Source organism: Chenopodium album, chromosome 4 (assembly GCF_948465745.1).
Source record: "Chenopodium album chromosome 4, dcCheAlbu1.1, whole genome shotgun sequence".
Classification (NCBI taxonomy): domain Eukaryota; kingdom Viridiplantae; phylum Streptophyta; class Magnoliopsida; order Caryophyllales; family Amaranthaceae; genus Chenopodium; species Chenopodium album.
In genome coordinates, this window is record NC_137837.1 from 72,661,314 (window position 1) to 72,686,018 (window position 24,705).

At 33.7% G+C, this 24,705-nt stretch overlaps 2 protein-coding genes across 2 annotated transcripts; one reads left to right on the forward strand and one right to left on the reverse strand.

Moving 5' to 3' along the window:
- Window positions 1-4,555: 4,555 nt before the first annotated feature.
- Window positions 4,556-7,251, forward strand: LOC145627232 (mannose/glucose-specific lectin-like). Its single transcript, XM_081679622.1, has 6 exons — window positions 4,556-4,743; window positions 4,863-5,051; window positions 5,165-5,407; window positions 6,126-6,338; window positions 6,459-6,722; window positions 6,976-7,251. Exons 1-6 carry the CDS (start codon window positions 4,726-4,728, stop codon window positions 6,979-6,981), a joined length of 933 nt encoding a protein of 310 aa, XP_081535748.1. The 5' UTR covers window positions 4,556-4,725; the 3' UTR covers window positions 6,982-7,251.
- An 8,876-nt stretch (window positions 7,252-16,127) lies between these two features.
- LOC145628113 (uncharacterized) lies at window positions 16,128-23,483 on the reverse strand. The gene is made up of 8 exons (XM_081680432.1): window positions 23,245-23,483; window positions 22,667-22,798; window positions 19,666-19,906; window positions 19,331-19,543; window positions 19,156-19,248; window positions 18,881-18,985; window positions 18,344-18,780; window positions 16,128-16,579 (listed from the first exon to the last, which is right to left on the reverse strand). Exons 1-7 carry the CDS (start codon window positions 23,481-23,483, stop codon window positions 18,487-18,489), a joined length of 1,317 nt encoding a protein of 438 aa, XP_081536558.1. The 3' UTR covers window positions 16,128-16,579; window positions 18,344-18,486.
- Between the last annotated feature and the right edge of the window lie 1,222 nt (window positions 23,484-24,705).

A 24,705-nucleotide genomic window follows, 5' to 3' on the forward strand; every position in this document is an offset into this window, starting at 1 on the left:
AACATACAACACGAATTCATTAATCAAGACTCCACACTTAAACAATTCAATCGACTCAACATACTTGCTAATCAATTCCAAACACTTGACTCTTTATATTTAATTTAATTAATTTAATTTGGAGTAAGCAATAGACGAGGTTGTCCAATCCACCAAATCATTTTGGTCCCAAATGACCATTTAAGATAAAAGTTTAGCGCGATGCACGAATGGGCGCGACTCCATTCTCACAAAGTTAGTCTAGGATCCCATCTAACTTTCATTATAAAATAAAATTTAAATACCAAAAGAAAAGAGGACATGTTGATCAAACAAGCCTCGGAAAGCCACGGGCTACCACCGTGTACCCCAACCCATAATTGTCAATACTCTAGAAGTGCACGCTTTCTAGAGTTTTATTGCTCATCCATGTTTCACTTTACGTGATTACAATTTTAATTAATAGCCGACTCAATCAAATAGGCCATACATAAAAATCATACATCAATTTATTTTTAATCTTATTTAGGATAGAGGTGATCACATCACAAATTGACCTTTAATTTCATTAAACTTCCAAATTATCCAAATTGTTGAACATAGTCAACTCACCTAGCCATTTCGGCTTAATCCACCTTTACTCAACATACTAACAAGTCATGATTGAGTAATAAAATAAATAACAACCTTGTGGAATAATTAATAAATTCATTCCAACTAAACCATTCAATTCCAATCCTTTAATAATCTAAATGTGGTTAACAAACCAATCCAATAAAAATATGCTTGTATCATCATTCCATACAAATAATTAATCCAATATAATTCAACATGTTTGCATCCATAATTCCATACAAACATAATCAATTCACCAAAACATGTCTCATAAACATAAGCACATGAATTAATTAAATGTATAACCAAACAATTTTCATCCAAGTGTTCTCTAATCATGAAACTAAGTTCTTTTCTTTGGTACCTAAACATGATACTACTTACAACGAAGTAGACATGTACGTACCTCCTATAAACAATCCTTTGTGCCACTTTTTAATCACTTAAAAGTCTTAAGAAACAATCACTTCCTAGAAAACAAGCAACAACAATAAATTAATACTTAACCAAATTTCCAGCAATATAATTTAGATTAAAAGTTCTTAAAACTCCATTAAAAACATGTTTTTATGGTTAATTATGCATTAGAAATACAATAGGAACAAAAGCCCCAATTTAATTAGTCATTAGAACCCTAAAATCCCAATTTGATTAAATTAAAACCCTAGGTTTATAAATTATAAAATCTGAAAATTAAATCAACATTATAATCTGAAAACTCCCTATAAAAAAAAACCCTAGCCTCCTCTCTCTCTTCTCTCTCCTAAACTTTAGTCTCCATTGTCAATTTTGAAGGGGCTTCCATCGGATTTCACCGGTGGAAAGCCCCAAATTCTATTTTCTTTCAAGTTTTTTAATTTGTTATAGGTTACAATAATGTCTCCCTCGAAAGAAAGGGTTTATCTCCTTCGAAAGACAAGGTTTTTTCGATCTCCTTCGAAAGACAAGGTTTTTCATACTCCTTCGAAAGACAAGGTTTTAATTGTGTTTAATTTGGTCCCTGGTTGTGCGGGGCTACTATTGATTATGGCTCGGATTCGGGTTACGGATTCAACACAAGAATTTTTTTCTCACAAAATTGCGAAGCGGCGACGGATCCACTCAAAAAGTTGTATGAGACAACGAAGCGAGAATGTGCCGAATTGTTATATTTATGTATTTGGATTCTTAGCCCTTCCCCGATTAATTCTTGTTTGATTTTGCTAAATTCGTTTTCATTATCGTTAATTGTCAATTGTAGATGTCGTATGGCTATTATTAATGAAATTTAATGTCCTTTAGGACTTCTTTCAAAAAAAAAAAAAAAACATGAATTTGATACTAAAAATATGAACTTTATACCATAAAATCAAAACATAAACAAAATTAATACTTTCAAGCAAAATAGGAAAACAAAAGAGGGGAGAGAAAGGGGGCAGCCACGAGGGCTGCTGCTTGGTGGGTCGCCGGCGGCGGGCAGCCGGCGGTGGTGGCAGCAGGCGGCAGAAATGGGCAGTAGGTGGAGCAGTGAGAAAGTTCTCACGTAGGAAGGAGGAATAAGGGGAAAAAGAAAGGAAAAAAAAAAAGAAAAAAAGAAAAGGAAAAGGAAAAGAAAATAAAATAAAATAAAGGAAATAAATAAAATAAAGGGAAAATAAAATAAAGAAAATAAAGAGGAGGAAAAATAAGACTAACCTTTTGTGTGGGGAAAAAATTTGGGGATGTATGGGGTATTTATAGGAGAGAGTGGTGTAGGGTTAGTTTTAAGATTGGGCCTCATAAAATTAATAGGCTAGCTTTGTTTAATATGTATGGCATAAATTGTTGAATGGACAATTAAAAATCCTTTTAGAACAAAATCAATCATCAACCCAAAAATAATTTGGAACTTTAAAACTTAAATCCCGGAAAAACACATATAAATATTATTAATAAAATAAAAATTCATTTATAATATATTTATAAATATGGGGAATTACACTGGGGTAGTTTTAGGTTTTTTTTTCTTTTTTTTTTTAACTTTTTATTATTTTTTAGTTTTTTGGACAATAATAAAGCGACACGTGTCTGTATGGCCCTACTTAACGGATTTTTAAACGGAATCAGTAAAGTGGTGGTAATACCCAATTTTTTTGAAATTTGTGTGGTGTTAAAATCAATTTTTTTTTTTTTAATTTTTTTTATGGAGGTGTTAAAAACCATTTTCAGGTTTTTGTGTGGTGTTAAAATCTAAAATAAACTTAAAATTATTTTTTTTAAAAAAAATTTAATAAAATATAATTTGAAACGATTCAAACAAGATCACACATGAATATGTTTTATCGTATTTATAAACCACAAAAGTGAGTCAAAGCGTGTTGTGTGAATAGTGTAAAATTCAAAATGTGTCAACTAAAAAAATACAGAGGAAGTATTATATATGAAATTTATCAAATACAATAGTTTTAAATTAATACAAGTAAATTAAAAGGTCCCTCATCTACAAGATAGTACAAGTATCAGTATTAAAAATATATTTCATATAAAAATCGATGACCATAACAAAGTCATTAAATATAGTTTATCAATACTCCAGGAAGAACCGACCAAGTCCATAAATCTCAATAATGTAGTATGAACACAGCTACCCACGATAGACACCCAAAAACTGCAATTTGCATTGACTTATTGATACACCACAAGGGGAGGATTTGCAATAAACAAAGTGCAAATTTATAGAATTTTTTTAAAGCAATTAACAAAGAAATATTCATTCAATTAGTCTTTGAAAAATAAGTTGAAAATACATAAGTTTCTTTTTTTATGTAAATTTGCATGATAATGTCAGCGCTAACATGATATGAGGAATATGCCTCCCTTAATACAATTCAACCATTATTGACATTAAGTTTAATCAAAATCATAAGACATTATATTCTAACACGGTGATCTATCAGATGTAATCGCTTGAATGTACATGTTCTATATCATGATTTATATAATCTATTGATTAACCAACTTGCAATGTCTTGGTCAACTCAACTATTGTTTCTTTCTTCATGATCGATCGATGATGAAAAGGAGAATTCAATGGAATGAATTCGATCAAACCATCAATGAATGGTAGCTAGGGTTTAGAAGTTCTATAATGTTGATATTAAAAAAATAATAATAAAAAAAAATAAAAAAAAAAAAAAAAAATAAAAGAACATTTGTGTAGAAGGTACTTATATTGTTTAACTCTTTTGTCTAGAAGGACCTTTTATGTTTAGAGTGTTCTATAAGGACCTTATAAGTATGTTTTGTTGTCTACAGGGACCTTGACGCTGGATTCTGGTGTTCGACTTTTTTACTCCGACGCTGACTAGTCACGTGACTCTAAAAAATCACACTCCCTTTTATTTTATTTTTTCACCTTTTCCCTCCAATTCACATAATATTCCACCGCCGGAGTTGAGCACGCAACCAACTTTGGCTTCCGGCAAGTGGTCCTAAGTCACAAATTAAATACAAAATTCGTACCACCTAGACAACTTTGGTTTTAAAAGATCCTTTTAAACAAAGAAATGCACTTAAAAAGTCATTTTTTACAAAATTTCCACAAATAATAAATAAAAAAACTTGTTTAGGTTGTAATTCAACCCATCAATATCAATATCAATATCAAGTAGAATCAGTTGTTGCTTGGCCTAGTGATCTAAAAGATAAGTCTCTTATTCAAACTGATCCAAATGTATAAGGAGAACACTAACCTTTCCAAATCAAATTGTTAATGTTATTGTGGCATACTGGCATACTAAGTTAATTTTAAAAAAACTCTTATAAAATTGTAAAGAGCCTTTTTAAAAGAGCTTTTTGACCTCAAAAAGATCTTTTATTAAGCTATTTATCAAATATCAAAATTAACTTTTATAATGATCAAACCACTTATAGTGTTCAATAAGATAAAAGCTTAATTTTTAAAAAGTGCTTTATCAAATAAGGTCAAATATATAACATTATTAATTACATCCACAATAGATGATCCAAGCGCTTTACCATGTTCTCACACTATATATATAGTAAACCATTGCTACAACCAACTCATTATTCACTACACTCGAAATTGTAAACATAGTACAACTATTACTAGCTAAACTTTACCTTACTTAGTAATCCAAGATTAAAGAGAACATGGCTCAAATTCAGATCGTAAGCTTTTGCTTTATTTTTTGCTTGTCTTATTAATTCATTTCATCATTTGTATGTGTTATAATACTAACACAAATAGCTATAAACTTTTTTATTTTTTGTTTAAATTATTTTTGCAGAAGTACGGACCATATGGTGACGAGGCCGCTGTACAAAACTTTAAGTTGATGCTCGAAGGATCTGAGAGGATCACGGAAGTAGTAGTAAGGTCGGGGTTCATCGTGAATGCGATCGAGCTCACCATAACTGACGCCAATGGTGAATCCGATACCACCAAGTTAGGTGGAGATGGTGGACAGGAATACAAGGTCATACCGTTCTTATGCTTGCACATAGATATAGATAAAACGTGCTTCAAGCTTACATTATTAATTTCTTTTCATATAATGATATCATTATATTTGTTTTTGTTTTAAAATAGTTCAAACTCCAAATTGGAGAGTACATAACTGGAATAAGTGGGAAGGCTAAAGATTCATTCATATCCCAAATGAGGATACATACTACTTTGCATCCTCGTGGACACGGGCCGTATGGAACTGATCAACTTAAGGAAGGTTGCGAATTCAAATCTCCTATGCCGTTACCTGAAAATGACCGTATTGTCGGGTTCTTCGGAACTGCTTATGACAACCTAGTTTCCATCGGACTCTATGCTGAAAAGGTATCATCTTATCTACACTACTTATTACTTCTTTTTACCTTTAATTTTTGTAGTAGTCAATTTAAATATGAATACCATAATGTTTGAATGATTTATGATTGATTTTTTTTCTTCAAGTAATAAAGTAAGAGTTTATTTCTTTATTTTTGGTACAAAATTGTTAAAGGGATCAATTTAACCAAAAGCTCAAGCTTATAGTTAAACCTCATAATCAGTTTATATATATACTCTATCATGTCCCTCACATGATAGCCCTTTAAGCTTGAAATATGGATGCAACATGGGCCCCTCATACGTAATGCAAAGTATTCCCCTTGAAATTAGGGGGTGTATGGGATTTGAACTTGTGACCTTTGGTCATGATGACTCTTAATACTAAGTTAAAGGACCAACTTTGAGTTTCATTTATGTAAATTTTTATTTAATTTTATAATTTCTCAAATATATTTGCATTATAGATACTAAAAGACTAATTGTATCTATATTATAATGTAAAAAAATTAACTGTTCATATTATTTTAATATTATCATTAAAATAATTACGGAGTAATATGGTAACCACATTTCAAACAACCATTTTACACCTAATGTAAGCCTGATATATGATACCATTCTTCATAATTTTTATTGATCAAGTACATGTTAAGTTATAACTTTACTAGTCTTTTTTACGCCAAAATGAGTGCATGAAATATTTTTACTTATATTCATTTGGCAGAATAACCCGCAAAAATGGGTGATTAAGGAGTGCGGACCTTATGGTTCTCAAAGTCCTGAAAATTATAGCTTTAAACTTGAAGAGTGTGAAAGCATCAAAGAAGTGATAGTAAGGCATGGGTTTATCGTGGACGCGATTGGGTTCGTTGTTGCTAAGCCAGATGGATGCACCTACACCAAGGTATTTGGTGGCAATGGAGGAAATGAATCCAAGGTAAATGCAAACTATTAAAATCTTCATGTTTATTACTAAGCTAGTACAAAAAATTACTTATTTAAGTATTTTGTTTTTCTTTTCTCAACCCTAATGTTTTATTTGTATGCATGTATATAGATTGTACTTAGGAGTGGTGAAAATATTACTCATATTAGCGGCACCTATGGAAACTACAATTATCTAGGCAATAATTGTGTGATTGCGACAATGAAAATCCACACAAATTTATGTCCAAATGGATATGGACCATATGGAAAGGGTATGGCTATCGAAGGTTGTGCACGCGATTTTGCATCGCCACTTCTTGACGGCCCTATGGTCGGAGTGTTTGGAAGGCACTCCATCTATCTCGAGTCTCTTGGAATTTTCTACAAAATGCTGGTAAGACATATATAAACTATTAGGATATGGTAATCAAATTTACATTAATTAATACCACGGTTTCATATATTTGCAACGATTTGACATAAAATAGAGAGGAAAAATGTCTGATCGTTGCAAATAATATGAAACCAAGGTAGTAATCCCTAATTTATTTTTATATAATTAACGCTTTATTTCCTTTAAAAAAAAAAAAAAAAAAAAAAAAAAAACCCAACGCTTTATTAATTAATTTTCTTGTCCATTTGATCAGGAATAATCATGCTGTAAAGTATGGTTGTGAAGAGATTGGCTTCATAGCTAGCTATTCCAGCAAAATTACGGTCGTTATGTATTTCTACGATGGTCAACTATATTGACTATATTTATGTCGTATTTTATAAATCTTTATCATAGTTTTAAATAAGCCAAATACTTGGTATCTAAAAAGGGGCCTTTCGACCATCTTATGTATTGTAATCATATAGTAAACTCATTGGAGTGTTGTAATGCTGTTTCTTGATTTATAATATATTATTTTCTTGGTGTCTTCTTTATTCTCCTTTCATTTGCATTTATAATAGTTTCATTTCAAGATAGATATTGTTATGATTATTAATACAAAATATATAGTAATAATTTGCAACTTTAGAATTTTTTTATACCTCACACATAAAAGCCTCAAAGTTACACATACAAATTGATTCAAATTCATAATTGAATTGTAACAATAGCAAAATATTTAACATAACAATATACAATATACATAAATTAATTACCCTTTAAAAAAATGTAGGGATTTTTTTGTTAAAACTACCTTATACATATCATCTTTTGTTTGTAGAAATAAACGACCTTATAAAATATTGTTGTAATAAAATACCTAGTAAAATATTAAATGTTGTAATAAACTACCATTTTCCAGATTCTTCCATTGAATAATAAGAGACGATTGATGACCAATTTGTCACCCTTTCCCGCCTCGTTTCTCCATAGCACCCTTATGACCCCTAATTTCCCTTCCCTTTCATCGTTTAATTAGCCACGGATCGAAGTATCAACTAATAACATCATTTAGTGTTTTATAAGATAGATTCTTACAATATTTTATCCCTTATTATACAACAATATTAATCTTCATTTGTAGTTACATTTTAATTTATACTCTGATCCCAACACTGTAATTATTTAAAAGTATGTCTATATCCTCATGGACAGATCTCCATACATACCCACTACTCGTACTTATTTTTATTTTATTTTGTATGTCTCTCCTGTCACATCCTTAGTTTTAAAGTATACTATTACTTTTCATTTATTATTTTTTTTTAAAAATCCCAACTACTTTTAATTTTTATATTAAAGTCGATTAAATTACCTAAATTATGTGAAGCTCAAAATATTACACTAAAATAACGAAGTGAGTATAAATTGTCGGGCATGTATACTTTTTATAATGAGTTAACTCATGATGATCCATGCAAGCTCACCAAATACTTTATATTTATGATTTATATGTAAGAAACAATTCAATCCCGGTAGAAGGATAAATCGGTCATTGGACAATCACCCTAAACCAAATAATATTTCTACATAAACTAATTAATCTAAGACAAGTATAGGGTCAGTATGTAGCGTATCCACAGGGATGGGTAAAGAACACCAAGAGTGTGAAACAGTTGTAAGCTAGTCCGGTCACAAATTGGGATTTTGATTAGTTAACTTCTATAGAGACGAACGTTAGGGGAAACGAGATTCAACGCCAATCAAACCAAATAATCAATAACAAGGATATATCATGAACACACATGGGCAATAGAATAGGAACTTAACATTGTATTGTTTCAAAGTCACAACATAAGTATTCCATAGATCAAACACTAACATGATAAAGAGTTAGTCTCAATTAGACCTGGTTGTTGGGAGGGTCGGGTAAAGGTCGGTGCGGGTCGGGTCACATTTTATAGGGTCAATATAGGTTTGGGCCAATACGGGTCGCGGGTTAATAGCGGGTTGATAATGGGCGGGCCTACAAAATATCAGTTAAAATAAATATTAGACAAAGCCATTATTAAATACATATGAATAACAATATATCTATTTAATTATTTTTACATTATGTATTTTCTTTATCAATTAAATTGGAAAAACATGTTGGCTCTATATTGACCCTACCCAATAAGGGCCCTGTCCATTAAAGGTCCTGTCCATTAAAAGCCCTATAAGCTTGGCCCTGACCCTATTATCATTGGGCTACCCACCCGATAACCACCTCTAGTCTCAATGGTAGGAAGTGGGTTTCTAGCTTGAGATAGTCTTTTGATCGCTCCGAGCTAGCATAAAGCACAAATAATTGGGATTTCTCGCCAAAATTACCACACTAGATCATCCTATTCATTGAAACCAAGCATCCATATAATCCAATTGCACAAGAAAGGACTCACTACTAAATCTCATCTTTATAAGTGAGTATGGGTATGAACACATGAGCATAAATTAAAGTGGTCACCAAATACACATGCAACAATCAATTCAAGTACAAACAACTATCAACCCATAGTAGAACATGATTAAATCGAAATCAATCAATTATGGCTTGGTTGGGTTTTCACCCAACCCTTAACTAAAGAACTACTCACAAATCATGGATAAGAGTAACATTCTAACATTGGACATGCAAGAACATTGACAATGATTAGGAGAAAATTAAGATCCACAAAACTATATTAAAATAGAAAATTAAGAAGTGAAGAGAGGAAGAAATTACTGCTTAAAGCTTGAAAGTTGAGGAGAAATGTTGAAAATGAGAGAATAAAGCTTGAAGTTATCTTCTATAATAATGCTTGAGATTGAGTGATTCTAAGCTAAAATAACTAATTAATTAAAGATCTACATTGTTAGCTAAGAGAAAGGGCTTAAGAAGACAAGGGAAGAAGGAGATCTCCCCTAGAAATGAAGCTAAAGGGGTATTTTATGACCCCCAAGTAAAAGGACGGATAAAAGAAGAATAGATCTGTCTACAGGTCGCCACGGAAGTGCCAAATGTTGCTCGAACGTGCAAATATGTTAAAATGAGAACAATATCTAATGTCTGACCTTGCACAGAAGTGCATCACTTCGCACGGGCGTGCATGCCTTTCCACGGACGTGCAACTTTTTGGCACGGGCGTGTAGGTCTTTCCACGGACGTGCAACTTTTTAGCATGGATGTGTAGTTTTTTCTGGCGAAATAACTTTGTTTCAGAAGGTCATAACTTTATCATTAATTACTCATCGGAATAAGGCATGTGACCAGTCGTTGGAAAGCTCTTGAAATGAACTTTAATCTCCAATTTGAGTCACTTTAAAATATTTAGTAGAAAAAAAGTTATGATTATTTGAAGTGGACCTTAGTGCAATAATCCTTCCAAATGCTCTTATTTAACTATTAGACACTTTTTCCTTGTTTCTTACATTCTTCTTCATTGATTCATTATTCCATAGCTCCCCTCTTTCTTCTTCTTGCCTCCAACTTCTTTGCTTCTTTATCCAAAAGCTTCAAAGTGTCATCTTTATACCTAAATATGCAACAAATCACTAGCAACCCCGTGAAGCTTATGATACACAAAAAATGCATAAAAATAGAGTAATCAGTTAAATAAGACATTGATTTCTCACAATTCCAAGACTCAATACCACTCTAAAATCATACAAAATTACAAGCTATAAAATCCCCCAAGCTAGACTTTTGCTCGTCCCGGGCAAAATAGACATGACAAACCAATTAAAATAGGTATAGAAAGGACTTGCTAGGATCAAATTAAAGAAAAGAAAGGCAACAAGAGGGGAAGGGAAAGCAAGCGAAATCGCACTTATGGCAAACATGAATCCCTTTTAGCTCAAGTGAGAAGCCATTTAAACCCACAAGTCGCCTTACGGGACGAGTTTAGATATCATATCTCTAATAAAATCCAAGTGTTAAACTGTCAAAATTTTATGTGTTTTCTTATGGTTTTCAAGCCATTGAAAATCTCCTATATGCCTTAAAGCCATCGGAAATAACCAAACTCCATGGGCTTAATATCCATTGAAATATCTGTTTTCAATAATTTATCCATATGAAAAATTGGATTATTTTCCGACAAAGGTATTTCTGACAGAAATTTTCTAATGGAAATCCGTCAGAAATGTTTATCCAATATAGTGGGAATCCGTCGGAAAATGGTTTTTTCGATGGATTTTGGTGGATCATCGATGAATGAAAGCCATCGAAAATAAGATTATTTCTTTTAGTAAAGATTAAAGGGAAACTAATTTGATTAACCAAATTAAAGTGTGCAGTGCTCAGGGGGTGCTGTTGGGAACTTAAGTTGTACATGACTTAGGTTTTAAGGGGGAGTAGATGTAATACCCCAAAATTTTCTAGTAAGTATAAACTTTTAAATTTATAATTTATTTTTCAAATATATATGTTAATATTTTTTTCTATTTTCGGACTTAATTAAAAAAAAAAAAATAAACAAAAAAAAAAAAAAAACTGATTTTTTTTTATCTTTACGGAAAACTGATTTTGAAAACTGATAAAATAATAACTTTGAAGCTTATCTTTTCAAAAGGAATTTGCAACAAACTCAATTTGAATTTAGTCTTATCTTCTGAATATTCTAGAGAAATTCAACCTAAGCTTTCTAATATATATAAATCTATCCCGAATGCTGATACAATACCCATCTGTAGACACCTAAAAATGTCTCCCCAAAACCAAACCCGTTGATGAACACCTTTCACCGCCATTATTGGTCGAGTTGAGTATTTAATATTTGGAGTGCTTAAATCCATGTTCTATCCAATATATTTCATGAACCAATCCAATTTCTAGCTCATTTCCCTAAACCATAACCTATTTTCCACTTTTCGTGTCCACATCGCAAAACTGAGAGAAACTGATTTTATGGCTATCAAATTTTGATCCAATTATTATTTTGTTGGATAGGCATTTAAATAAGCTTTCTGGTAGTGGGATATTCGGTCGTTGGACGATCACCCTCAAGCCAAACACTATTTCTACCTAAACTAACCTAAGACAAGTCTAGGGCAAGTAAAGGATCGTATCCACAGGGAATGGGTATGAGTACACCGAGAATATGAAACGGTTGTAATCTAGTTCGGTCACAAATAGGAGGTTTCGATTAGATAACTACTATATGGAGACAAACACTAGGGGGAAATGGGAATCGACACCAACCAAACCAATGAATCAAAACAATAGGCAAGCATGTACACAAATTGGGTGATATAAAGGGCACTCAACATTGTCTTCTTTCGAAGCCACCACACTAAGCATTCTTAAACCAAACTCAACTAGCAAGATAGGCCAACCAAGTCTTAACAATAGGAAGTAGACTACTAACTCGGGTTCGTCTTTCGATCGATTCGAGATAGTACTAAGGCACAAATAATTGGGATTTCTCACCTAATTATCGCAACTAAGACTACTACATCATCCAAACAAGGAACCGTAATCAAGATAGAAATTCGGTTTAATCATACAAGAAAAGGTTCACTTCTCTCGAAACTACAACACTAAGCATTCCTAAACTAAACTCGACTAACAAGATAGGCCAACCAAGTTTTAACGATGGGAAGTAGACTACTAACTCGGGTTTGTCTTTCGATCGGTTCGAGATAGTACTAAGGCACAAATAATTGGGATTTCTCTCCTAATTACCGCAACTAAGACTACTACATCATCCAAACGAGGTACCGTAATCAAGAGGAATTTAGCATAATCATACAAGAAATGGCTCACATCTAGACCTCATCTTTCAATGCAAGCATAGAAGTGAATACATGAGCAATAAGTGGCCATCCAATTACACATGCAATTAACCAATTCTTTAACAATCAATCATCAACCCAAAATGAACATGCAAACACAAACATCAATTAACCCATGGCTTGGTTGGGTCTCCACCCAACCCCTAGTTAAGAAACTACTCACTAAACATGGTGAAGAACATTCTAACAACAATATCTAAATTCAAAATTAATCTAACAAATTGAAGAGAGTAGTAAGAACAAAGTAGATTGAACATGCAACAACAATTAACCAAGATTAAGAGAGAAATCTACAATTCAAGGAATTAAAAACAGAAAATAAAGAGTAAGGGATAGAGGAAAGAGATTACTAATGAAGCTTCAAGGTTGAGAAAATGTTGAAAGGAAGAATACAAACTTCAATTAATCTACTTCAATGATAGAGTTTGAGAGAAACTAAGCTAATTAATAAGAGTTTAGAGAGTTAAGGGCCTAAGAAGACTAAAGGGAAGAAGGTGATCTTCTCCAAGGAAGAAGATGCAGAAAACTGAAGCCAAGGGTCGTATTTATACACCCCGAAATAACATTGTAAAATCCGCCTAAAAAGTCGGGTCTGCATGTAGGAGCGCCCGCTCCTACATAGAGGAGCGCCCGCTCCTCAGGCTGGAGCGCCCTCTCCTGTCTCTTGCGCGCCCTCTCCTCCTGCAGCGATTTGAGGCAGTTTGTGGAAGATCAGGGAGGAGCGCCCGCTCCTACTATGGTGCACGCCCTCTCCTAGCTGGGAATAAAGAGAGGCAGATTGTGGCGCTTGGGGTAGGAGCGCCCTCTCCTAAGGGGTTGCACGCCCTCTCCTCTTGTGCTTTGCTTCCAATATAGTTCTTCATGTTCATGCTATATGACCAATTTCTCCTTGCATCTACAAACACGAACACACACATAAAAAGGAATGGGGAAGCCAAAAGTTGTAATCATACACAAAAAGGAGTCGGAAAGGGGGGGTAAAGAGGGGAAAATGACAACAAAATTGTGCTAAAAATACCATGATAAGTGGACAAATAAAACACTTATCACTTTCCAACATATATCATAAGCCCAATTCCGAGCTATAAAGAAAAAGATATGAGCAAAACATTAAACTCGGCCCAAAACCGACACCCTTCTACTAAAACAGCCATATCTTAAAATCTACAAATTATTTTGACCTGATTCAAATTGGGTTGAAAATTAGACTTGATAAGCTTTCCAATGATATTTTATATGGTTTATTCCAAGTTACGGATCAAAACTTATGATGATTTTAAAAACGGGTAAAAAACTGGAATTACCTCGCAGCTGCTAAAATGTCGCGACGCGGCAAGATCTGACGTGGCACGGGAGAAATTCCCGTGACACGGTAATTTGGAGGGAATTTTCATGTTTTTTAGTGCCCCGTGACTTGGCATAAGTACCGTGACCCGGCGCCATATGTCGTGACACGGTGGACTTTGCCGCGCCACGGCGTTTTCTGCCGTGTCACGGTGGGTTGCTGACGTGTCACGGTGCTTAAAACTTTCCCGTGTCACGGGGAACTGTTCCGCGACACGGGAATTACTGTCGTGTCACGGTAGGAATTCCCGTGTCACGGTGCCAGTGCTGTGACACGGGACAACTCCGTGTTTTTTCCGCGTAATCCCTTCACGCGTTTTTACTCCCGTAGGTCAAATATTTCCCGCGTCACTCTATTTTTCCCTCATCACGCTAATTTCCCCCGTGACGTACACGGTAGCGTCTGACCGTGTCACGGTACATTCTGACCGTGTCACGGTACAGTCTGACCGTGTCACGGTACTGTCTGACCGTGTCGCGGTAGCCTTTTTTAGGGTTTTTATCTTTTTAGGGTTCCGTGTGTTCCCTCCGCTCATTTTCCCTATAAATACCCCCCTCCTTTCTGCAGTTCGGGGCAGCAATAATCATTCTCTCTCACCTTGCACCAAAAATCATTCTCTCTCACCTTGCACCAAAAATCATCCTCTTCTCCCTCTTTAACCTAATTTCTAGCCTCCTTATTCTTCCATAATAATTCCCCTAAGCACTCCAAGGAGTCTATACTTAACCCGAGGTTCCGTCCTTAAACCAAGGCGTGAAAGGTACAAATAACTGAGGGTTTGGACTAAATCAATTCTACTTTTTATTTAATTTAATTTTCATTTACTTTATTATTTTTATTGAAGTTACTAACAGTTTATTCGTGATGTAGCAATTTAATGGAACGAGCGAAATGTGAGTAATTATTAATTAATTTAATTACTCTTATTTTATTTTCTTATTGCTAGTATCATGATTAGGTTATTTTATATTTGATTTGACTAACGCTATTATTGTTATATTGCTTCCAATATTAATGTTTATTCTATTATTATTTATGATCACCATATTGCATGTTAAAGGGAATATGTAATTGAATATCACGCCTAATAAGATAATTTGGACAACCGGTTTAGGTTCCTTTAATCTTATTATTAATCAAAGTGATCACCAATATTTTAGAATAATATGTTGCATTAATATTAAACCAATTTAGCATAATAATAGTTTGGAGCAAATTGAATATTTTATTTGTATGCCTTTGAGATCACAGGAATACTTTTCACTATAAGAATCGAGTAGAGGCCAATACGGGCGAATGTGACTCCATGACTCACTTCGTACCATCATCCCCGATCCTCCTTTCGTGGTTCCGAACCATATGGAGTTAGTAATCTCATGGATTATGAATGGGGTGTAACCTTCACGGGTCAATCGTTGTTGCTTTCGTTGTCCCTTATTCGTGGTTGCCTTTTATGATCCGTGAACGGTTTACAAGTTCCTTAAAAACTTGTTGGCGGCTCCCTACTTTCCTTGTCCCTAATCGTGTCCCTTATCATATATGTCAATTCCCACTTCCTATGAGTGTCAAGCATATTCACAACATGCTTTAACGTAGGCGCACTTCGAGCGACGCCTACACCATCCTTTCAATTTTTTTTCCACAAGTCGTCATCCCCAACCGATCTTTCGTCGGTAAGCCATGAGTTTTCTTACTGTGATTCTCTTATATTGGATTGAGCTTGGCAAATCTGAAATTCTGATTGAACTTTTTCTTGATTTCTTGTTCTACCTAATAATTTCTTTAATCTTCTTGGTCCTCGTTGAACATCTCAAAATTAACAAAGTGAATTGCTATTTGCCACGAAATTACTCAAGCTATAGTATTAAAAGACTCTTATGCCCCTTATTATTTTGAAAATAACATAACAATCCAACCATTACTAATTACTAACTTTCACTACTACAAAAAGCGTGTTTTTTGGACACTTTTTAGGCCTTTTTTTGACGCTAAAAAGCGTCGAAAAATTATTTCTCGACGCTGCAAAAAAGCGTTCCAAATCCATGAGTCGAAAATTTTTCAGAGACACAAAAAAGCGTCGAGAATCTCGACGCTTTTTATTGTCCAAAGTAATATACGAAGCGTCGAAAATTACGTATTTCGCGCATTATCCCAAATGTATGTAGTTTTTTAGTGACGCTTTTTCTTGTCCACATAATCAAATTTAGCGACGCTTTTTGTTGTCTTGCGTTTATTCGTGTCAGCCTATGGTATGGTGGGAAAGTCTTTGAAATTTGAAAATGTGCAATTATGTAGACATTAAAAAGCGTCTAGATTTATTTTTTAAGCTTTTTTTTTTCTTTTATCAATTTATCATCATAAATACATTATAATTATTTAAATTTATCATAAATTAAATTAATTAATAACATTAAAATAAAAATAAACAAAAATTCTATATAACTAGATTAAAAAAAAAATAGTTAATCAACAATAAAAAGAGTACGTAGTTAATTACCAAATTTAGAAAAGAAAACATCAACACAGTACAATCGATCAATAAAAAAAAAATGGTCGCATATTATAGTATGTAGCTTGTCCCTAAATAAATACATCACTAATATAAGACTAAAAACCAAAATAGATAGATGATGGCCACATTGATCGATATTGTCGCTTGTTGATGCTCAAGTGTCCCGGCCTATTCTTTTGTTGCACCTACATTGCCTTTTCCAATCTTCAAAAAAAAAAAATACAAAATATAAATTAGTCTAAATCATTTTTTACCAGAGCAACCACCATTACACATATGAATAACTTGATCACAATCAGTTCATACTTCATATAGATATATGTACATCAGCTTTGTTTGAATTCATCTCACTTTCATTTTACTGGTCTTATTTATTCATCCATCTTTTATGAGAAATTTTGTATTTTTTTTTTTTTTTGTAAAAATTAGAGCAAGTAAAATCATCAGACTTCAACAATCACATAACAAATTCAAAATGGGGGAGGTAACAACTCTAACAACCCCCAAACTTCAGCCATAATAAAGCTCATAGTCAAATTGATGATAGCTAAAAGCAAACTAACAAAAGCAAACAGCAACAACACTTAAGAACAGCAAACAAGGCATTACTGATCAAGTATCGAAGTTTAACTCGGTATTACCTGGAAGCTGGAAAGCAGCAGCAACAGCTATGAATAAATTGATTTAACGAAGTCTGACCACGATGAATGTCCTTAAATCAACTTGTACCAAACCCGAGCACAATGGCCAAAAACAGAACACAATAACCAGAACAGAACAACACAGAAGATATCACAGCATGCTAAAAATTACAAACAACAAAACAATAACCAGAACAACACAGAAGATATCACAGCATTTTTTTGTTTCAGTAAGTACACTTATGATGAGAGTTATCATATTGCTCCTACGTTCATAGTGCACTGCAGGGATATACATATTTTTTTTTTTTTTTTTGAAATGTAACTACTCTAATACATCCTCTATTGCTGACTCAAACCCTGCGATTCTGATGTGTTACATGGCTCAAATTAGTTGTTTGTATGGCTATTTTAGTGAATGTATGTGCTGCTGTAAATATTAATCCGGTTTGTGTGGTTGTAGTCCCAAACAGATGCCAGGAAACAGGCAGAGCAAGATCTATTTGAGGTTAAGGTTCTGATCATTCCAAAGATGATATGGTTCATATGAGGTACTATAATATTTAATATAAGCTATTGCAGAACAAGCTAATATTTGCATCTTTACAACAAGGAAAAAAACAGCTACCAAAGTAAAGTAAGCAAGAGCAACATGATATGTTTTTGTCAAGCAAAAAACAAATGCAATCAAATCACGCATAATATGCGAAAACTCGAGAAAAAATCAGCTTGTGCTTTCTTTCATAACACATTATGCAAAATCATACATACATGTCATCATATGGCAGGAAACTTTTTCCAAGGTATAAACAACTATGCCAGGAAACTTGATTCAAGCAATAAAATTGAGTATTATTTATACAAATCATTGCAAGTATAAAATAAAATCATATGGCAGGGCCTTCAGGGCAGATTTTGGCTAACCAGAATCAGATTAGATGGTCATCAGTCATCTCAATTAAACATGGTAACAAGTAGTATTCCAAGTGAAAAGAATATCCAATGAAAAAAACTGAGTTTTCACCCCACCATTACTAATATCATTACATTCAGGAATCAACCAATTGCTGAAACATCCATTCCCTTAATCCCCTATCCCCCAAACGATTCTAACCCTTCATGCAGAAATATCCAATTACCATAGGAAATGCAAAGGATCCCGCCTCAAAGCAAAGTAGGCAGTAGCATATTAGATTATATTAGGGGAGCAGGGCAGACAAGTAGTATAAAAGCAGCAGGGGAGCAGGACAAGCAGTAGCAGGGGAGCAGGGCACACACATACACACACACATCACAAGAAAGCATTCACACAAGCTCTAAATGTTACCTGATGTTTTGCCTTTCCTAAGAATTCAGATGCTTTGTTTAAAAGACCCGGAGATGCATTCCCTTGACGAACTGCACCTACAATCTGAGAAAATTGTCCAACAAGCGCTTTAAGAAGAAGATTGTTGTGTCCGACCTCGTCTTTCAGCTTTTCATTTTCTTGAGATAGTGTATCATTTTTTTGTGCAAAGCATTCACTTCTTCTTTAACACTATCCATCACAATAGTCCTCTTTTGAACTTTTCCATAGCCTTCCTTCCTTAACACACCACGTACTCCGAAAATGTCCCCCTTTTTAACCCCTTGTCCGTAACCCACCGGACGATCGGGAATCTCATTGCCATACATAGTTTGCTGAAATGCTTCATCTTCGAGCTCTTGTTCAGACATCTTAGGGTGCACCATCCTCAACTCTTCAACCTCAGCTTTAACATCATCCTATACCAACATTTAGGAGTAATGTAAGACCACAAATAACACATAATCACACCACAAAATCTACACAAAATGATACAAGAAATCTGTCACAAAACCATACCACAAAATCTTGAGTGACTGTGTCAGGAAGAAATTTTTCGTCTTTACCCGCATGGGTTTTAATCCACAGTGCTAACAAGCTCATTTTTTGTCCATGTTCATCTTCCTATAAATAATAAGGCAAAACAAGCATTAAATATGTGTACAATAGTATATAACGCATATAACTTGGCTTTGCTCTTACTAACATCCTAAGTAAATATAAAATGACATATATATATATATATATATATATATATATATATATATATATATATATATATATATATTCCATACATAATCAACTTGTTGGTTTGCAAAACTTTTAGAGCCAGATGTATGAATCTGATTTAGAGAAGCTCTTGCCTTTTTACCGCATTCTGACATAGTCTGCAATCACATTTTCTGATTTTTTAGTTAGAGATTAAATAACGTTTAATAGAGTAAACAATAAGGTAAATATTGTCCTTACTTTCCCGTAGTCTGAATCCCAATATTTTACCAACTTAACCCAGTTACTACTGGTAATTCCATGTGGCACATTATTACACATATCATTCAATTTCTTCTCTAGTGGCTTGTAATGAATCAGTTTCAGAGAATATTTGAACTGCCTCCAACATTTATTGGCACGCTTGAGAGCTTGGTTGTCATATTCCACACCAGGAGGAATCACAAAACGGTCCTTCAGTAAAAATAATTAGTTAAAAATATAAATCAGTAAGTAATCTATTAGAAGTAAGAGACCGACTAAGTATGTGTGTTTAGGCAATGACAAGGGGATGTCTTAGGGATGATTATACTTACTCTTATGTCTTTAATTATTTTCCCTTTAAAATGCTTGTCGATTGCTTTCCAATCTTTTTCCCCAACTGGACAATGTGACTCCATCTTCGCAATCATACTAATGAATTTAACCAAAATATGTCCACCCTTCCTAATTAGCTGGCATAAATCATTGAATTCGACATAGTACTGGACGCCGTTATTACTCCATACATCAATTGGCAGAATAATACCACTTACTAATGTAGTATTACCTTGGCATCTAAATAAAATAACAAAATTAAGTTAAAAGAAATAATAAGTTTAAGTTGATTAGCAAACAAATTAAGTGGCAAGCAGCAAGTAATAGTAATATTATCAGTTATACCTCAAACCAAATAGAAAAAGACTATTGCACCTTAAAGCAAACAATAAAACACAACTTATAAAGATATATTATTAAATCACAGAAATTGACCACATCTCTGAAAGCAAGGTGAAATGCCATATAAATCAGAAGTTCCAATGAGGTTTTAAAAATAAAAGGGTATAGATCTGGTTAGTGGAGTTTAGAGTTTTTGTGCATGTTTTCTTCAGAAAGATTGCTTTGTTCCTCATGAAGTTATGATAACTGAGTGTGGTCTTAGGTCTTCATGCGAATAATAAGATCATAGTTATTTAAGAGAATTCATGAAAAGAAGGCGCACAAAACAGGGGCAGCAAGAGTCAAAGGTGGCCAGAGACAATGTGCAACAAGACAAAGTTATTTAAGAGAATTCATGGAAAGAAGGCAAGCTGCTCCAACAATGTCATTTGATGGTTTTTCCATTCTTAGCTTAATTAGTCACATGTATCCTTCCAACTTCAATTCAATTAATCAAATACTCAAGCATTCTAGTAATCGTTCTTAAGTTACAATTCTCAGCCGCTTAATTTATAACAACATAGCCTCAAATCAGAGGAAAACTAATCCATGCTATCATCTCACTCAGGTGATCCTATTATATTAAAGCTTGGCATGCAAAGGCAGATCTGAAATTATAGTTTACTACCTTTTATGAACTGAATTTTACGGGTTAACAAGTATTGATTAATATTTTAAGTTTCTACTTTAACTTCTACAATAGATTACTTTTCTCTAAGTTGTTTATCATGTCCATCATGCTTTATATCATGGTTTTAGGCTCAAATATAGAAGCAAAAGATGGAAGATAACATGTCAAGACAACAAGCAGCAGGGGAGCAGTACAACATGCAGCAGGAGAGCAGTATAGCAAGCAGCAGGGGAGCACCAGACTTTTACCAAAAGATGCACCATACTTTTCTAATTTCTACCATCTTCAGTTTTTCATAAAGAAAAAACTTCAAAATTCTAAATAACTAAGCCTAGTTATGTCTTTGAAATTAACTTCCCTTTTCACCCAATCATCAGAAATGAGAAATTGAAATTATAACTGTAGATTGTAAAACCTTTCACAGTATCACAGGTTAACAAAATCAAAAACTCTCAAGAAATCCAAAATTTTATCAATTTTTTATTTATTTATTTTTTTGACATAAGAAAAATCTGGGATTGGAAGGTTGAAGAAGTTGCTATTAGTAGAATGAAATATTATAGATTTCACTAATTATAAAATTATCATCCAATAACAACAATTATACAGTACTATCATATACTAATCTATGGGCATGTGCCCATTGCTGCCACATTGTTTTACTGATGGAGTGTCATGGATCCTGTGTATAGATCTTTTATCAAATCTTAATTCTACTTCGTCACTCACAAAGAAAAAGGTGTATATCCTTTGAGCAAGATGTGATACCCGAGTGTAAATTGTCCAGCTAGACAAAATATGCACAATGCGGAGATTGGCACTGAAAGTAACAAAATTCATGGGGTAAGGAATTGAAGGGGTCCTTGTAAAGACTACAATGATTCCCAAACATCATGCAATATGCATGTGTAAGAAGGGATAAGCAACAAGTCAAACTCTATTTTTCCTACAATACAATAACGAATAAATTGAGAATATCAAAATATGATAGAAGAAAAACAAAGTGATCAAATCTTAAATAACTGAGCACCCAGATGGGGAAGCTGAGAGGAAAAGGAAAAAAGAACGATAGGAACCACATTAGGTGGAAAAAATGGAATTGGGGAAACTAAAGACAAAGGATATTGCTAGATACAGTCCATGTAAAAACTACTATGTTTCAACTTCCAATATAGCATATTTAAGGGGGAAATCATAAAGTTTGATTTCATCTCTGAGTTAAAGCCCAATATTAGACCAAATTCACTGTCCCAAAATCAATCTCACTGTCCTCCTCTTATATATAGAGTACATTATTTATATGAGATTACCTGCTATGGCTCCCACACCTCAAAAGAAAACATCAATATGTACATTCTTAACAACAAGACTTGATTCATCAGCAGTTCCCAAACCTAGGATCATATCCTGTTCACACTGCTGCCTTGGCTCTATACGTACATATCATAATAACGAACAAACAAACTTATACATTCTTAACAACAAGACTTGATTCATCAGCAGCAGGCCGTGAGTATTGGGGTTGTTGTCTAATGATTTATAAGGGAATGAGTATTGCTTCTAAGAGTAGAGCATGTGAGGACAGAATGCAATCATCAGCCACAAAATCACCATAGAAAAACAAGAAAATTCATATCAAAAACCCATAAAATTCATATAAAAAACCCATAAAATTCAAAACCTACAAATTTCATATCAAAAACCAGAAAATTCATATATATCAAAAACCCATAAAATTCATATCAAAAACCCATAAAATTCAAAGCCTACAAAATTCATATCAAAAACCAGAAAATTCAAAGCCTATAATATTCCTATAAAAAACCCATAACATTCCAAACTAAAACCCTAAAACGCCATAAAAATCAAAACAAAAACCAAAAAACAATATGAAAAAAAAACATGAAAACTTGGATTTTAAAACAGAATTCACGAAAAAAAACAACATAAAAAGAAATTAATTTATCTAATTAAGGGCAAAAAATTACCTCGCAATAAGAGATCGATTCTTGTTCTTCACCAACGCAAAATCAAAGACATGCAAACAAATAATTCCCAATTTTAACGAAAATTTAGAGAATTGTGATATATTATGTGCCAAAAACGATAAAGATATATACCTAGCAACAATATTGTTCAGCAAATTGTAAATTAATACCTCAAATTTATGAAAGTGACGAGCCACAAAACCCCAAATTCCTTAAAATTTAGCAAGCAAAACCTAGAAATTAACCTAAAATTTGAGATTTTTTTTGTCGCTGATGAAAGTGATGATGGAGTCCAAGTTTGGAGGAGAGCAGAATAAAATATGGGCAGTTTAATTGGGAACCTTTTTCTTTTTCTTTTTTTTTTTTTTTTTTGAAGACGTTTAATTGGGAACCTAATTCGACTGAGCTGAGGGTGAAAAAACACGAACCCGCTAATTATTTCATTAAAAAAATTCAAAATTGCGGGCAACCTTACTCACGTGCATAGCACGTGAGTTTCTCGACGCTTTTAAGTGTCGAGAAAATTTCCGACTACAAAAAGCGTCGCAAAAAGACGGAACCAAAAATTATAGACTGACGCCCCTTCAACACCGTCGAACCAATTGCGTCCAAAAATCACTCTTTTTGTAGTAGTTTTTGTCCTACCTTGACCATACTCAAGCCTTAGCTCCACATTGACTATCAGCTCCACCACCCACCTTGACTGTCCACCACCACGACTCCACCTTAACAACAAACTTGACCAATCCCACAACGGTTGACCACTAACATTGTACTTTCCGTCCAATAAAATGAGTCGACGATTGTCTGCGTTCATATCGGAGGCACTTGGTGGGGACGACAAACCTTCGACGCCGTCGAGTCAAGTATATGTCGGACTTTTTTTTTAATTTCCGTTGTACCCGGTCACATGCTATATGCGACTACACCGCGGTGTAGTCGCATATAGCATGCGACTATACCGCGGTATAGTCGCACGTAGCATGCGACTACACTGTGTTGTAGTCGCATGTAGCATGCGACCGGGTACCATTTAAATTTTTTTAAGGAAACCGTTTAATTTATACTAATTAACTTTTAATTTTTATTAAAAATAACAAAATAACAAAATTTATTGATTAAAAAAAATTAGTAATTTTTTTTTGACAACGAAAATTAGTAAATTTATGGGCTTAAACAAATAACAAATTTGCCAAAAAAAACAAGTAAGCGCAGATGCGTCATTCAATACCGCAACATAAGTAATTCTATTGTGGCATTTAGTAACCCCTTAACAAACTGATCGAAAGTGTTTTATTTAAGAAATGGGTTCTTGTTTTCTTTCTGCCAAAGAAGAAAGTTGTGAAGTGTTTTGGGGTTTGTGCGTGGGATTTGCAGGTTAAGGATGGCAAAGTTGTTGTGCTCCACTCATTTATTCAATGCTCCACACTTCTAAAATTTTGGTCATAGTTAGTTCATTAATAAAATTCTTCTTATTTCTCCAACTTAATTATCAATACTACATATTACAAGAAGTTGCTTAATTACACACTATTAGTGTACTACTACTACTACTACTACTTCTACTACTACTAACTTCGAATCATCTAAATTATTAGTCATACTGACTTAGGGCCTGTTCTCTTACGTTGAAATTCAGTTCAGTTCAGTTCAGCTGAGTTCAGTTCAGTTCGGTTCAGTTCAGTTCAGCTCAATTCAGTTCAGTTCAGTTCAGTTCAGCTCCTAATTTCCTTCTCTTATAAAATATTCATTTCAGTTCAGTTCAGTTCAGTTCAGTTCAGTTTAGCTGAGTTCAGTTCAGTTCAGCTGAGTTCAGTTCAGTTCAGTTCAATTCAGTTCAGCTGAGTTCAGTCAATGAGAACAGACCCTTAGTATTATTATCTATTATTGTAGATGGAGGCTACTAAATGAACGTTCCGGAGGTTTAATTACCTTGAGTTTTTACGCACGATCAAGGTAATTTTCATTGTCCATCATCTTTGTAATCCCGTTAGGAAATTGTTTTGAAATATTATGTGCCAAATACGTGCTTATGTAAT